At 39.1% G+C, this 16,439-nt stretch overlaps 1 protein-coding gene across 1 annotated transcript in view; it reads right to left on the minus strand.

Moving 5' to 3' along the window:
* Positions 1-13,369: 13,369 nt before the first annotated feature.
* The window catches only part of LOC139312977 (ophiophagus venom factor), a 117,662-nt gene continuing 114,592 nt past the window's right edge, over positions 13,370-16,439 (minus strand). Inside the window, exon 40 of the mRNA XM_070938223.1 lies at positions 13,370-13,660. Within this exon, the coding sequence (XP_070794324.1) occupies positions 13,519-13,660 (142 nt within the window). The 3' untranslated portion in view covers positions 13,370-13,518. The remainder of the gene's footprint in view (positions 13,661-16,439) is intronic.

The following is a 16,439-nucleotide window of genomic DNA, read 5'->3' on the forward strand; positions in this document are numbered from 1 at the left end:
TTCAGCCTTCTTTCCCTCTGACCTTCCTCCCATGAGAAATCATTTCCCCCAATTGCTCTCAGAGGCAAATGTATAAAAGAATAGTTCCCTTTGTTGGTTTGTGTCATGAAAATAGGAAGGCTGCAGATCTTATAGATCCTCTCTCTTTCTTCAGCTGCTGACGCAATGGCAAATGCTGGATTTTCCAATATTATATCAGTCTTAGTTTCATTAATTTAGGGAAGAGAAATGAACTTGGGGAAGCTTTCACCAAGTCAGTGTCATCCATAGGCCTTGGGTTTATGAATCAAAATTTTGACATATTTAGATGGGCCTAGGTTGTGGAAGTCTGCCCAGCGAAGGACTTCCAAATGAGATGCATATTGAAAGCAAGGCAGCTTGTTCATCAAACTCATATTGGGATTGGCTTTGAATAGCTTTGGTCTGCTGCCTCATGAGTGGCTGGTACAAGGAGGGAGGCAACCGCTTGAGTAAGCTTGGTGCTGAACAAAAGAGGAAGTTCACATAATGATTTGAAATAATCACTCTTTGGAGTCCACAGCTGGACAATTTTGTTTTCATCATCACCTGCTTGAACTGAACTTTTAAGTAATTTTTCCCTGATGGAAATATTAATTTTATTTTGTCTTTCAGAGAGTTAGCATGTTCATGCTGAAGTGCTGTCCCCCAGCGTAAATTGCACTGTCCCCACTGCCTCCCTTTTCTTCAAATCTACCATTGTATTAAATGTCTCCATAAATGAACCTACATTAGGATGATCAAAATATAGCTCCACCACCACATGCACATCAATTAATCCCTTCCCAAAGGCCTCCATTTCATTTTTATGCAACCCATCATTGCCTTTTTAGCCCTTTCCACCTCAATATCTGATTATTCTCATGGGCTTCATTTGTATATTATTGACTATGAAATTTATTATTATTTATTTATTTATTTATTATATTTCTATACCGCCTTTCTCCCATAGGACTCAAGGCGGTGTACAGTCAAGAAAAATATAGATACACAAACATCATAAAATTGCTAATTAAAATTATTATTATAACATAGTTTGGCCCAATTAAATAGAACCTAAAATTAGATAACATTTTAAAAACATTCACATGTTCATATGTTTAGCCCCGCTTGTTGGAAAATCAGGGTTTTGAGGGCACGGTGGAAAGCACGGAGATCAGGGATATTTTGTATCTCAGGGGGCAGTTAATTCCAAAGGGTTGGAGCCCTCACAGAGAAGGCCCTCCCCCTGGGAGTCGCCAGTCGGCATAATTTGACTGACGGTACCCTGAGTAGTCCCTCCCTGTGAGAACGAACTGGTCAGTGGGAGGCTATTGGTGGCAAAAGATGGTCTCGTAGGTACCCAGGTCCTAAGCCATGGAGCACTTTAAAGGTGATAACTAACACCTTGAATCGCACCCGGAAGACCACCAGGAGCCAGTGCAGCTCGCGTAGGAGAGGTGTTACATGGGCGCAACGAGCTGCGCCCATAATCACCTGCACGGCTACATTCTGGACCAGTTGGAGCCTCCGGGTGCTTTTCAAGGGGAGCCCCATGTAGAGAGCATTACAGTAGTCCATACGGGAGGTGACTAGGGCATGAGTGACCGTGCGCAAGGCATCTCAATCCAGAAAGGAACGCAACTGGCGGATCAGGTGAACCTGATAAAAGGCACCCCTGGCCACAGCTGTCAAATGATCTTCTAAAGATAGCCGTGAATCCAGGAGGACACCCAAGTTGCGGGCCCTCTCTGTGGGAAGCAAGATCTCATCCCCAATTGTCAGTGATGGTACCAGCTGACTATACCGGGATGCCAGAAGCCACAGCTACTCGGTCTTGGAGGGGTTGAGTCTGAGCTTGTTTCTCCCCATCCAGACCCGCACGGCCTCCAGGCAACGGGACATCACAGCAAGGGCATCATTGGGGTGGTCTGGGGTGGAGATGTATAGCTGTGTGTCATCAGCATACTGATGAGCACTCACCCCGAAACCACGGATGATCTCGCCTAGCAGTTTTATATAAATGTTGAACAGAAGGGGTGAGAGGACTGACCCTTGCGGCACCCCACAAATAAGGTGCCTTGAGGTCGACCTCTGCCCCCCTGCCAACACAAACTGCGAACGGTCAGAGAGGAAGGAGGAGAACCACCGAAGCATGGTGCCCCCTATTCCTAACCCTTCCAAGCATTGATAGAAGAAATGGCCAAGATAGAAATGGCCAAGCATTGATAGAAAATGATTTCCCCCACAAAGGATTTTTGTTGGAAGGCGATGGGGGGGGGAGAGGAGCACGGACTATTTTTTCCTAGCTAGAACATTTTAAATATAGCACTTCCTCACATAGTTCTCTTGGTTAATCATCTGTGGCTCTCAGCAAACTATTCAGGCTTGTGCAGTTAAAACATGATTCATACTTGTAATCATACGTGAGGACTGGAACAATGAGGACATAGCTGATGTGTGTGGGGGCAGCAGTCCAGACCACATGATCGGAATATTATGCTATATTTAAGGGTAGTGTGGAGGAGGGACACAGACAGCTTCTATCTAACTACACCAAAAGAACATAATCTTCTGGCTCAAAGAAGAACAGAAATTTGACTGGCCGGCACTTGCCATTTACGTAATCTGTATTAGATGATATTCTACAGAATTACAGTTTAAGCCAATTGTACTAATCCTACTAAACAAGATCTTATGTCTGTTGCAAAGTGACAATCTTTGTCTCCTGCATAAGCATCACAGTTTTTTAGAATAGTAATGTTATTAAAAATTGTACTTACATAAGTAAAAATTAATACAAGCTAAAAAAATATAAAACAGAAAGAAAGGGGCAGAAAAGAAAAATAGAAAAGAAAAAAAGTAAGAATATAGTATAGAAAAAGAAAAGAAACAAAAAAGTGACTTCCAACCTGCATCGCAACAAGTATAAACAATTTTAGTAATTTAACACCTCCTCTTAAAATACGACAATTGAGCACTTCTTCCACATTCCCTCTCTTATTTATAAACAAAAACATTGCCACTTCAATCTTGGTATTAGTAAAAGTACATTAAGGGTTACAAAAATAACAACATATCTATGCTAAAGTTGATCCAATGAAACAATTTTATATTTTCTTCCTTTTACTTCTAACAATTTTTGTTTTAATCAAATAATTGTATTTGTAAGTCTTCTTTCAAGACTCTTCAAAATATTAACAAACCTCTATTGTTAATTTACTTTATTGTTAATTTACTTTATTGATTAGCCCATGGGCCATATCAAAATGCAGAGCTCCAAACACAAATTATTACTAAAATCTGATAAAAACAATTTAAAATGGAATTGGAATAAAATACAATTTAAAAGGAGATTGGAATAAAATACAATAATTTAATATATGGATAAATAAAATATGATAAAATTATATTTCAGTGTCTCCCCTACAATCTACCCCAATCAGTCCCACATATGCCGATCTCAACCAAACCATTTTGCTCCGGTACTGTGCTGTATTAAATGTTGTTTTCAAATTCTGGCTGTACATAAGGTAAGTTATTTTGATATGGGATTCCCAATGGATCATTCATTTAGTATATAGACCAAGATACCTGTGTCTCACCCTCTTATACAGGCAACAATCATATAGGATGTGAGCCAGGTCTTCTACCTCTGCCGCTCTGCAAATGTAGGGACGTCCATTGTAGGGTATAGAATGGAATCTCCCATATCTGACCATTGTGTCAAGCTGTTCGAATCTCGCTAGCATAAATATCTCCCTAAGATGTTTTGGCATTTGTAACTTTAAATAGCTGTCTATTTGAAAAGAATGTTTGCATTTGCTCAGCCATTTCAAGTTACTAAGGATAGCTACATTATTTTGCGCTTCTATATCCTTGATTCTTTGGGTAGCTCTTTTTTTTTACTTGTTCCCCTGTTACTCAAGAGACAGGGAAACAAGACTCTATTGTATAGAGCAGTGATGGCTAACCTTTTTTTCCATCGCATGCCAAAGGCGGGAGGAGCACAGGAGGGTCGCACATGTGTGTGTCCACACCCATAATTCTATGCACCCTGCCCCCCCCGCACATACATGCATGACCCCCCTGCACTCCCCCCACTTTTGGCACACAATGGCCCAGTTGGCCCAGTAGGCTTTCTAGGAGCCTTGGGAGGGCAAAAACGGCCTTCCCCACCCCCCCAGAGGCCCTCCGGAGGCTGGAAACAGGCTATTTGCCGACTTCCGGTGAGACCAGAAGGCCCGAAAATCAGCAGGCCAGCGCACAGGTGAGTGTCAGAGCTGAGCTCGCATGCCCACTGATATGGCCCTGTGTACCATCTGTGGCACCCGTGCCATAAGTTCGCCATCACGGGTATAGAGTATAGTATAGGAATATATAGTATTCCTAATATAGGAAAATTATCCAAGTCATTCTCCTGGTTTATTGTTTGTGTGTCTCTTTTAATTACTAAAACATCAGCCAGTTTCTTTTGTATGTCCAGTGTAACATCTTTTTCCAGATCATTGTAGCTGGTCATTTGTAAACCGACTTTCAATTCAGTCTTGATCTTATCAAATGAAACTTGTTCCTCTTCCATAACTTCTTTTAGACAAATCTCTCTATAGGAGCAGATGTTCTCTATTGATACTTTTAATAATAATTTCCAAATCCATTTTTCAAAAGCATCTTTCAGTATCTCCAATGTTAGAATATTTTGCTCCATTCTGTAATTGTAAGTTGAGTTTATCTGTTCTCCTTTAATTATAATCTTTAGTTCCTTCTCGTTCCTTCTAATGTCCAATGTTTAAAAATTGTATCTTACCATGTTTTAAAAATATTTAAAACAAAAGCATTATCCCATAGGAAGGATTCTTTTTAATTAATTCCAAAATCTTATTTCAAATTTATCTGGACCTTTAGTGCAGTTGTAAGATTTCTAAAATCAAACTTTTAATCACCCCTTTGCTGTTTTTATTTTTATTTTTAATCTTGTAGTCAACACTTTCTTTTGCTAAGGATTGAAGAGAAACTCACCTAGTGCTATCAAACTTGTCAATCAAAGATTTCTAATAACAGAAGAACAGTTAACAAGCAATTTCCAAAAGTAATTAGAAAAGCAGGTATGTGGACATAGTGTCCTTTAAAGGTGCCTGCCATGGTCTGACCAAGATAGTATCGTGCATCATCTCCCACAGCTCTAAAATCACTGGAAACCACTTGCAGTCTCCTTGTGAAGAGCAGCTGTCAGGACCGCTTGCGAGTGATCTCAAGTCCTCTCCTTGTCTGAATAGGTTTTAAGAGCTGGTCTACTTGCCAAGTCTTTGTTCTTTGCAGCAGCCATTGGCTCCAATTTTTGCAGAGCCATCTTTCATCTGACATTTCCTCCTCCAGTTTGCATGATTGGACTATTTTTCTTAAGTTTCCATTGGAAAACTGCATTCAACTTCATTCCCTTAATGCAGTTTCAGTTAAAGATCCAGTTCAGACCTGCACTGGCATTGGTGACAAGCCATGATGACATCACATACATCATAACATACATCATAACATCATTGTGCAGATGACTATTTGAGTGATGATGTCATGATGCATATTATTTCTCTTGCCTCCCTGTAAGTGCCCTAAAAATTTGTAATGGCTAGATACAGGCCTCCGTAGTCAGCCTTGCCTCTAATTCAATCCAGTTCATGGGACAACATTGTTGTTAAAGGCAGTTTCTTCTGTCTTGCCTTCTTCAAAGTCAAGGGGAGGTTATTTCATTCCAGCCTATGTAACATCAGACATGAGTTCATGTTTGTTATATCTCTGTCATTCAGACTATATTCACATATTGAACTAAACCATAAATCATGACTCATAAACCAGTGGCTGGTTTTGCATAACACTGATCACATTTTGAGGCTGCCTGACTGTGAACTCAGCCTCACTTTATCTTTCTTGGAAATAAAATGAAAAAGGCAGTTCCTGTGTGTCTCTCAAACAAGGTTTGGGATAACAAGAACAATTACTTGTTGTGCTTTAATTTTGCATCTGGAGGCAGGAAAAATATAAATAGAAAAACGTTTCATTGAAATGTTTGAATTTCAATAAGATAGATAAAATTAAACAGCTCATAGGAGGGAATAAAATGAAGTTAAATTGAAGATTTGTACAATTAAAATAATGCCTACTTTTGGCCTTATTTGGAATTGCATTATAGGAACTTAAAGAAAAAAAGACTAGTCTTCAGTTAAAAAAGTCCTTGGATAAAGCAAATCTTTTTCAGTCAGGATTGGGGCCAGTGGTGAAATTCAAAAATTTTCCCTGCCGGTTCTGTGGGTGTGGCTTGGTGGGCATGGCTTGGGCACGTGGCTTGGTGGGCGTGGCTTGGTGGGCATGTGACCGGGAAAACCAACTATCACACTTTACACAGAAATAACACAAAAGCTACACAACTGACTCACACACAATGCAAAAGCAGCTGGACTTCACACAAAGTGGCCCCTGCAACAAGCAGGAACCTCACAGAGTCACAGAGAGCTCAAAAACAAACTTATCACTTTACACAAAAATACTGGTTTGGACCAGTGGTGGGTTGCTCCCAGTTTGCACCGGTTCGCAAGAATCGGTAGAAAAATTTGTAGTAGTTTGGAGAACCGGTAATAACATTGGCTGGCCACACCCCCGAACTGGTCCCTGGCCTGGTCGCTGCTTGCTTACCCTGCCAACCTCGGCCAAAGAGGTTGTAGAAAACAAAATGCCTTTAAAAGCTTCTGGCGATCCCAGCTGAGTTGCCTGATCGTCAGAGGCTTCTAAAAGCATTTTTTTCTGCAACCTCTTAAGGTTGTAGAAAAAATGCTTTTAAAAGTAAAAAAAAAAAAAAAAAGTTGGCCACACCCACCCAGTCACATTACCCCCCCCACCAAGCCATGCCCACAAGATAAGCCACGCCCACAGAACCGGTAGTAAAAAATTTTAGAACCCACCCCTGGTTTGGGCAATAGGTAGTAAAAAAATACTTTAAAAAGTGAAAAAAATTTCCATCCATCACGCTGCAGAGCTGATTGTCCCAGCTGCTTGTCGGAACCTTTTAAAAACGTTTTTAAAAACTTTTTTTTTTACTACCTATTTGCCTGAACCGCTAGTAAAAAAAATGCTTTAAAAAGAAAAAAAAAGTTCAAACAATCAGCTGTGCCGCGTGATTGTCGGACCTTTTTTATTACTTTTTAAAGCATTTTTTTTACTACCGGTTCCAGTGAACCAATAGCATTTTCACTACTGGTTCGGGCAAACCACCCCGAACTGGTAGCATTTCACCCCTGGGCCAGGCTATTGATTGAGACAGCATTGGTTGCACTTGTGAATAACCTCTGTCTAGAGGACTTTGGATGCTGTGTTATCCTGGCCTTATTGTATCTCTCAGTGGCTTTTAATACCATCAACTATGGTATCTTCCTGGATCAGCTCCAAGGATTGGGAATGGAGGGAAGCTATTTTGGAGTGGTTCTCCTCCTTTCTCCATAGCCAGCACTAGTTGGTTTGTGGGGAAGGAGAGGTCCAGCCACTGGCCCTGTAACGTGGTTTGGCTCAGAGCTCTTTCTACTCCTATTTAATGTCTACATGAAGCTGCTGGGAGAGGTCATTGCTGACATGGATTTCATTATCATCAATATGCTGATAATACCCAATTATACATCTCTATCCCATGCTTGGCAAATGATGCTATTCAGCTGCTGGATCATGCCTTGAGGCTGTTAGGGCCTGGGTAGGGAGAAACCAGCTATGATACAACCCTAACAAGAGTGGTTGATGGTTTAGGCGGGAGAGTTAACATCTCTGATTCTGAATGGGGTAACACTTAGAACAGATCTGGTGGGCAGTTTAGGGGTCCTCTGGGACTCATGGCTCCCGCTGAAAGAGCAGGTTGAAACTATGGATAGGGGACCATTGCACAAATCAATCTTATGCACCCATTCCTGAACCAGGACACCTTCCACACATTCACCAAGTGAGTCTGCCTTCCATCCTGAACAAAAGAAAAATTTCATCATAAACTTAAGAATTTAAATAATCTGAAATAAGCAACAAAAAGCTAAATAAGATTTTAATCTTAGAATGTTATAAATGGACTAAGGGCCCAGATGAAATTGAAATACTTAAGCTTTTACAATAAGATTTGGAATTCATTATAAAGAACAAGCAGTTTATTTCAGTTTATTTACAAGACAAAACAAGGATAAGTAATTTCATGATTTCAAAAAGTGAACACTAGAGGGACTAACAATTTCAGGCAGAAGAAAGGTTTATAAACCTGTAAAATGTGCATTGTACATTATAACAATAAAAATTAATATAATAAAAAGGAGATTTTTGAAGAATGTATCAGAAAAAAGTAGAATTTGACAGAGCCGAGGACATAGTGAAGGGAGTGATGATAGCTTGGGCAAAAAATGTAGGGCATACTATTGAATTAGAGGATTGAGAAACGATTTGGAACAGAAATTATAAAATAACAAAATCAGCAAAATATAAAGAGAACCAATATAAAATGTTTTATCATTGGTATTTGACACCTTCAAGATTGGCAAAAATATACCCAAATTTAACCCCAAATTGTTGGAAATGTGGACAAAAACAGGGTACCTTCTTTCATTCATGGTGGTTATGCCCAGAATTGAAAAAAAAAATTGGAAAAAAATACAAACTTGGTTACAGGAATTAACTGGCTTTCAAATAGAATACACACTGGAATTGTTTCTTCTCGGGATAACGATAAAAAAACAACGTACATCATTCTACATATAATAACGGCGGCAAGTCTAGCCTTTGCGCAGTGTTGGAGAAATACAAATATACCCTCTGAAGTTGCCATGGTAACAGCACACCCTCCCACCCCACCACATCTGGCCGGAGGGGGAGGAGGAAGAGGGCCGCTGGAGCCTTAGTGCAGGAGCGAAGCAGCTCCAGACTTGCCTTCATGCCACATTTGTGCTCAAGGCAGCCTTTGCCTTCTGCCACTTTGGGCTGGATCTTGCACCCACCACGCTCGGCCAAAGAGCTGCGGGGTGGGGTGGGGGGACGGGACACAGCAAGGTGATGGCCAGAGGCTTAGTGCAGGAGTGAAGCAACCCTGTATTTCCCTTCATGCCACATTTGTGCTCAAGGCAGCCCTCCCGCCGTTTCGGCCTCAGAACTGTAAACCGTATCCTGTGCTAAGGGTGAGTGGGGCAGGATTGCATTGTTGCTCCACATTGTAATGGGCTCCAGGAGGAGGAGGCACCCCATCTCCCTCATTGTGAAGTGTGCTAAAGTTCACTGTGCTGCACAAGGCACTGCAAAAGTGCCTCATGGCCTGCCTGATGCCTCAGATCAGAATCAGAGGAGGGGGAGAGAGAGACACAGAGAGAGATACAGAGACGGGGAGAAAGAGAGGGGGCAGAGACAGAGACACACACAGAAGGGGGAGAGGGGGGAGAGACAGAGACACAAAGAGAGATACAGAGGAGGGAGAGGGGGGAGAGAGAGACACACGGGGGTGGGGAGAGAGGGGAGATACACACTCAAAGAGAGATACAGAGAAGGAGGAGAGAGGGAGAGATACAGACAGACACACACACAGATACAGGAGGAGAGAGAAGAGAGAGAGATACACATAGAGAGGAGGGAGAGAGAGAGGGAGAGAGAGACACAGAGAGAGATACAGAGGAGGGGAAAGAGGGGGAGACACACACACACACACACAGAAAGAGATACAGAGATGGGGGAGATAGAGAGGGGGAGAGAGAGAAGGGAGAGAGAGACACACACAGAGAGGTTGGAGCTGGCAATAAATAAATACCCGGGCAATGCCGGGTTATCAGCTAGTTCTTAATAAAAGCACATATCATGTACTGGGGGAGTGAAGCTGATGAACAAAGTCTTTGGAGTGTTGGGTGATTATGTCCTGCTGAGCTAGCATTGTTTGTATCCTTTTCTTAGGAAATCCTCTAAGTTTCAGTTCTACTGTTCCATGAAATGTTTTAATTGTCTAACAGTATTAGCTGGCAGAAATTTCTGGTAAACGGCAATAACTACAATATATGCATCGCCAGTAAACAATTCTTTGTTCCTAAATCCACACCAGATTTATCACAAGGCATTTTTGATCTAATATCCTCCTCAGACACTAAGATCATCTCTCTTCCACTGCAACTGTTTCCTCACCCTCCTTATGTGAGATGGGAGTGCCTAGAAACACTAAAATTCAAACTTACTCAATGATACATTTTGATTGTTCCAGTATAAGTTGTTTAGAATCATAACAGGCATCTTCTCAATACTTTTTCATCATGACTTCTAAGTTTTCAGCTTCATTTTCTCTTTATAAGATACTTATATCTGTAAGCTTTCCTCAACTTAGAATTGAAACAAATAGTATTGTTATCTATGGGACCAAAATTAAATCAATAAGATAAAATCTTAATTTTATATCTCATTAGGTCTCATTCACCACTCTCTCTTCCTGTGTGTGCCTTAAAATTAAATAACAATTGTCTGATAGTTGTGGAAATTACAATCCCAGTATTTTTGAAGGGGACCAGATTAAGGCAAAGCAATAGACCTTTCAGAGGTTCCATTTTTTACAAAAGTCATTTTATGCAGGAAGAGATTTTCCCATTTAATGTCTATTTTTTGGTGTACTCCAGCCACAGGAAAATGCAGGCATATGCATCTTCCCACGCCCTGGAATGTCTTTAAAATTTCTGATGGAAATACTGTCATATGAAAAAGAAAGTACATCCTCTTTGAGTTCTATGGTTTTACGTATCAGGACATAGTAAAAACCATCTTAGAGGTCTTCTACTCCAACTCCTTGCTTAAACAGGAGACCCTATACCAAGACCAGTCTCTTCTTAAAAGCCTGCAGTGATGAGTAGCAGCTAGATACTGCTGATCAGGTGCTCTTGATTAATTTATCATCAGCAGGTGTTGAAATTGAAGTTTTAGGAGTCTGCTGCCCTCCAGCATTGAGCTATGTGTTAACACAATGTCAAAGAGGAAAGATATAAGCAATGATCTTAGAGAAGCAATGTTTGCTGCTCCTCAATCTGGGAAGGTTCATAAGGCCATTTTCAAACAATTTAAGTCCATCATTCTACAGTGAGGAAGATTATTCACAAATGGAAAACATTCAAGACACTTGCCAATCTTTCCAGGAATGGAAAGCAAATTCACCCACGGTCAGACCGTGCAATGCTCAGAAAAATTGCAAAAAATCCAAGAGTTACATCTCAGACTCTACAGGACTCAGTATGTTAAACTTCATGACAATATAATTAGAAAAAGATTGAACAACCATGGGTTGTTTGGAAGGGTTGCCAGGAGAAAGCCTCTTCTCTCTAAAAAGATCATGGCAGCATGACTTAGGTTTGCAAAGTTGCATCTGAACAAATCACAAGAATTCTTGAACACTGCCCTTTGGACAAAAGACCAAAGTGGAGATGTTTGGCCATAATGCATAGGGCCACATTTAATGAAAACCAAACACAGCAGATCAGCACAAACAGCACCAACAGTCAGCACCAACAGTCAAGCAAGGTAGAGAAGGTTGCAGCTACGAGACCTGGGCATCTTGCAATTATTGACTTGGCCATAAACTCCTAATTACTAAATATTCTAGAGTCAAATGTGAGGCCATCTGTCTAACAGCTAAAGCATAGTCAACATTGGGTCATGCAGCAGGACTATGATCCCAAGCATACCAGCAAATCTATAACAGAATGGCTGAAAAAAAGAATCAAGGTATTGCAATGATCCAGTCAAGAGTGCTGTGAATAAACAAATGTTCACAAACATCAATGAACCGAAGCAGTGTTATAAAGAAGAGTGGGGCAAAATTCCTCCACAACAATGTGAGAGACTGATAAAATCATATAGAAAATTATTCCTTCAAGTTATTGCTGCTGAAGATGTTCTAAAAGCTATAGAATCATAATGTGTACTTAGTTTTCACACATGGCTTCTCCAGTTTGGCTTTCTTTTTGTAAAATAAATGATGACATGGTATAATATGTCATGTGCTGTTTATCTGAGCTTGTCTTTACCTACTTTTAGGAACTGCCAAGAATGGGATGATTTTTATTATATCTTGATATGTAAAACCATAGAACTCAAAGAGGGTATGCTTACTTTTTCACATGGCTGTAAGATGTGCACTTTCTTTAGAAACTTAAAAGCACACCTCAATTTTGGCACAAATGCCATAAAAAGCCCACTTTTATCTAAAGTCTACTCGTGCTATTCTCTGTAAGTTATGATCTATAATCTTCCCTGTAAGACAACATACTCTTGCCCACATCCTATCAACTAGGAGGTACATGGCACATACTGACTCTGCTTGTGATTTATGCCTGTAATTTCTTGATTTATTAATCTTGCATTCTTTGTAGTTCAAGCTTGATTCTTATCACCTATGTTTAAGGGCCATGGAACATCTCTATTTCACGGTTTTACAACAATCAGATCACATCTGTTGGAAATGTGTAGCAAATTGCTTTACAGGATTTATCTCCATAACTTTAATTTGAAGAGTGTTTGAAGTCCATCCCCTGTGGTTGAGAATGTGCTGCCTTCCCTCATCAGAATTCAAGGCAGTTCAGAGGAAAACATCAATAAAAATGTTGTAATGTCTGTAATGTTGTAATTTTCTTCAGCACTGCAAACAACTACATCAGCTCCCAGAATGCTATATTGTAATCCTTACTGAGTTTCGGGATTATACTGGCACAAACTTTGCTGCCACCACTGGCAATTTTAAACTTTCCCTAGATTGATGTGCTATTCTTATTTATAGTATACAAGGGGAACTGTATACAGAACAGGGACTGATGGATGCACCTTCCTCTTCCCTCCCTCCCTCTCTCCCTCCCTTCCTTCCTTTCCTCTGTCAAGAGCCAATGAGAGAACATCTATTAGTTACTATCCTCAGGGTTGGAGCTGGAGAAGAGGCATATTTTGACAGATGGCAAATCTAGCAGGCTTAGTCACCTGATAAAACCCATTCTAATGTAATGCAATGTTTTCTGTGGATGCAGTCAAATAATGTTTTTTCATTATTAAATAGCAGCTATTAAATGTTCTGAGATCAGTGTTTATTAAGAGTTAAGATTGTATCCAAGTCTAAGCATATAAAACTGAAACATCTGTCTTCAAAGTAACACATTTCAATCGATGTTTCTTTGGGTACAGATCTACCTTCAAGAAGAGTATATAGGCCTATTAATATTAACCCACCAACTCATTCATCCATCACTAAAACATTACTCTATAATCTGCTCAGATCACTTCAAATATTGGATGGATCAAAAGAAGAAAAAACAATCATGAAGCACCACTGTTTATTAATAATCAAGAACACACCAAAGTAAGAAATCAATTATTTATTTTATGTGTAAACAATTTAAGGGAAAATAGCAGAACAAAATGACATAAAAGTAAATGATCAAGAGGCAAAGTAACATATGTATTGGCTCAAAAATCTGTCTTCTGAGAATTTCCTTCCTATCATTCTTCTGTACCTTAATTAGGGCAGCCAAATATAGTCAGTATGTTGTACAACTCAGCAAAGTTATCACACAAATTCTGGAATTCTTCATCCTGACATTCGTCTTCATTTGGCCATCTCTCAATCCAGGTGTCCTTTGTAATGAGGTAGGAAATTCTGGAAAGAGGAAGCAAGCTAGCTTAAAATTTAGCCCTTCAAGGAAATTACTGTTGGAGTAATGTGTTGGGCTTGGACTGAATCCAATATAGTTTTTAATTATTTCATCCTATGAATATGACATTTTAATTTCAATTTCGATTTTAGGGTGAGAGAGGAAACTTTTCTTTTTCTGTAAAATCCGAATCCTAAAACAACTGAATTCTAGAAAATTCAAATGGCTGCTGATTTCTACAATAATGAATGAATTCAGTGATAAGTCAGTTTTGTCTCATAGATTTCTTATCTCCCGTTCTAGACTTTAAGCAATTCAGTTGAGATGTAGAGCGGAAAATTGGATCTGAATGCTACAGATATATACTATCGTAGTAAGTATATTTGTGGGACCCAAATGGAATGAAAAACCCCTCCAATTGCCTGCAGCTAGAACCTCTCAAAGGCAAGGAGAATAACAGATGCATCAGACTTGTGGTAGTTAAGACAATCATGAATTCAGGAAGATTTTAAGAAGTATTAGATAATAATGAGAAAATCCTTATGTTGCTTTGGAAAGTTAAACCACTGAAGCAGTATTTTGATCTTCTTCAGGCAAATGATTATCAACCTTAATGTTTCCAAAAAATACCTTAAACAAAAGGTGCATGTTCCTAAACATAGGATGATTAATTTACTGATGTTGAGTATATAGAGAGGAACAACTACCATATTTTTCGGGGTATAAGACGCACCTTTTTTCCCCCTAAAAGGGGGTGAAAATTTAGGTGTGTCTTATACACTGAATGTAGCCCTGCCCACCCACTGGCCCCCACCCTTTGGCCTGTGCCTCGCAGCAGTTACCTCTTTGCAAACAAACAGCAAGAAAAATCAGCTCCTTTCAGCTTCAGCATAGACTAATTAGCACAAGTTGATTAGATCGGCCTCCCGACTCTCAGCTGATTTGCTCTCAGCTGTTTTGTGCAGACTCTGCTGCTTGCTGCAAAGAGATAAATTGCTGGAGCAGATTTTTTTTTCCTTGTGCTAATCGAGCTATGCTGAAAACGAAACTGAAAGTAAAGCAGGCTGTTTGCTGTTTGCTGCAACAAGGCAAAATTAGGCAGAGGCAGAAGATTACTTTTTCTTTTTTTTTTCCTCACCAAAAAAGATAGGTGCAAACAATGGGAAATTTAGGGCAAAAGAGGAGAGTTCAAGATTTTAAAACACAAAAGAAAAAAAGGAGAAAGAAAAAGGCAAAAATAAAAATGGGAAGGGAGAAAAAGAAATGAAAGAGAAAGATGTTATACATATTTAGAATTGAAATATGAATAGTAGTAAGAAATAAATGGGAAATCATGATTGTAAAAATGAAATGAATAATAATTGGAATATTTGTCTTTGTATTTTTGAAATCTAGACAATGATAAGTTTTTATTTTTTATTTTTTTTAAAAATATGAATAAGTATAAACTGTAACAATTGAAATATCTTTAATGGTAGATGGTGGTGAAAGTAAAAAGGATTAAATTATAGCTTGGATAACAGCTAGAATATTTTAAAATTTAATTAGGGAAATTGTAATGATTGAAATTGTTAGGGTGTGTATAAAAAGTATTTGTTGCTTGTGCAACGAGCAGAGCAGAAACACACAGGGAAGGAGATAAACGTCCAGCTCGTGTGAGAAAAATACTTTATAGATAACAAGCAGTCTCGGTGTAAGTAAAACAGTCCAAGGTCATAAACAGTAATATCAGTCCAGTAAGTATCTTCCCTTACCAAAGCAAACAGACTTTAGTAACTCTTGGTATACAGTACCATATAACAGACGCAGTAAGCAACAGGATACAATCAAGTATCAATCCGGAAGAAGCAGGAAGAAAGAACGCTTCTCTGTGCTGCTTATTTATGCACTGTAGCCTAATTGCAGGGTTCAGCAAACCCTGATTACGTGGCTCAGTTGTTTCTTAAAGAAACAGATATATTGCCTGACCAACAAGTTAGGAGTAAGCTACAAGCTGAACCTAACAGAAATATTGTTAATTATATATTGTGATGAAAGTAGAAATGATTAAGTTGTGATTTGGAGGATTATATGGGCAAAACTGTGGGTTGTTGGGAGAGTTTAAGATGTGAAAATGAGTAACATAAGAGGGGAAAATTATTTGGTTTATTATTATTGGTAAATATAATTAATTGATTTGTAAGAAATTGGATTGCATGGAAATAATTGGAATATTCATGTTCATATTGATTAATATACAAAAAAAGATAGTTATATAACTAATGGATTTATATTAAAATATTGAATTTGTATTAAACAATTGTAATATTACATAATTAACCAATGTGAGAATGGATATAAAAATAGATGACAATGGGAAGGGGTATAATATAGAATAGAAGGGAAAAATTGAATTTGATTAAGATTAGAGATGAGGATGAAGGATAATATTGGCAAACACTATTTAAATTTGTGAACCAGCCAAATACTCTGTTCAAAGAAAATACATTGTATGTTTGTATGTGTGTTCGTCTAAAAAATAAAAAAACACTTTTTTAAAAAAAACCAAAAAAGCTAGGTGCATCTTATACTCCGAAAAATACGGTAGATGCAACCCTTCCCCAATTGAACTGTCTGTACTATAAAAACAATGGTGGAAATAATTCAGCACAAAGTGAAAGGATTGGATTAGTTGGTCTGGGCTGCACCAAAGAGATACAGACAATTTTCACTTTCTGCTGCCATCATGTGCAGATCCTTGCAGGCCAGACCTGGAGGCACTGGGAAACTTGAGGTTGTGATAGA

The sequence above is a fragment of the Pituophis catenifer genome, unplaced genomic scaffold (assembly GCF_029215685.1).
Source record: "Pituophis catenifer annectens isolate HBS135680 unplaced genomic scaffold, rPitCat1.0.hap2 SCAF_2, whole genome shotgun sequence".
NCBI classification, from domain to species: Eukaryota; Metazoa; Chordata; class Lepidosauria; order Squamata; family Colubridae; genus Pituophis; species Pituophis catenifer.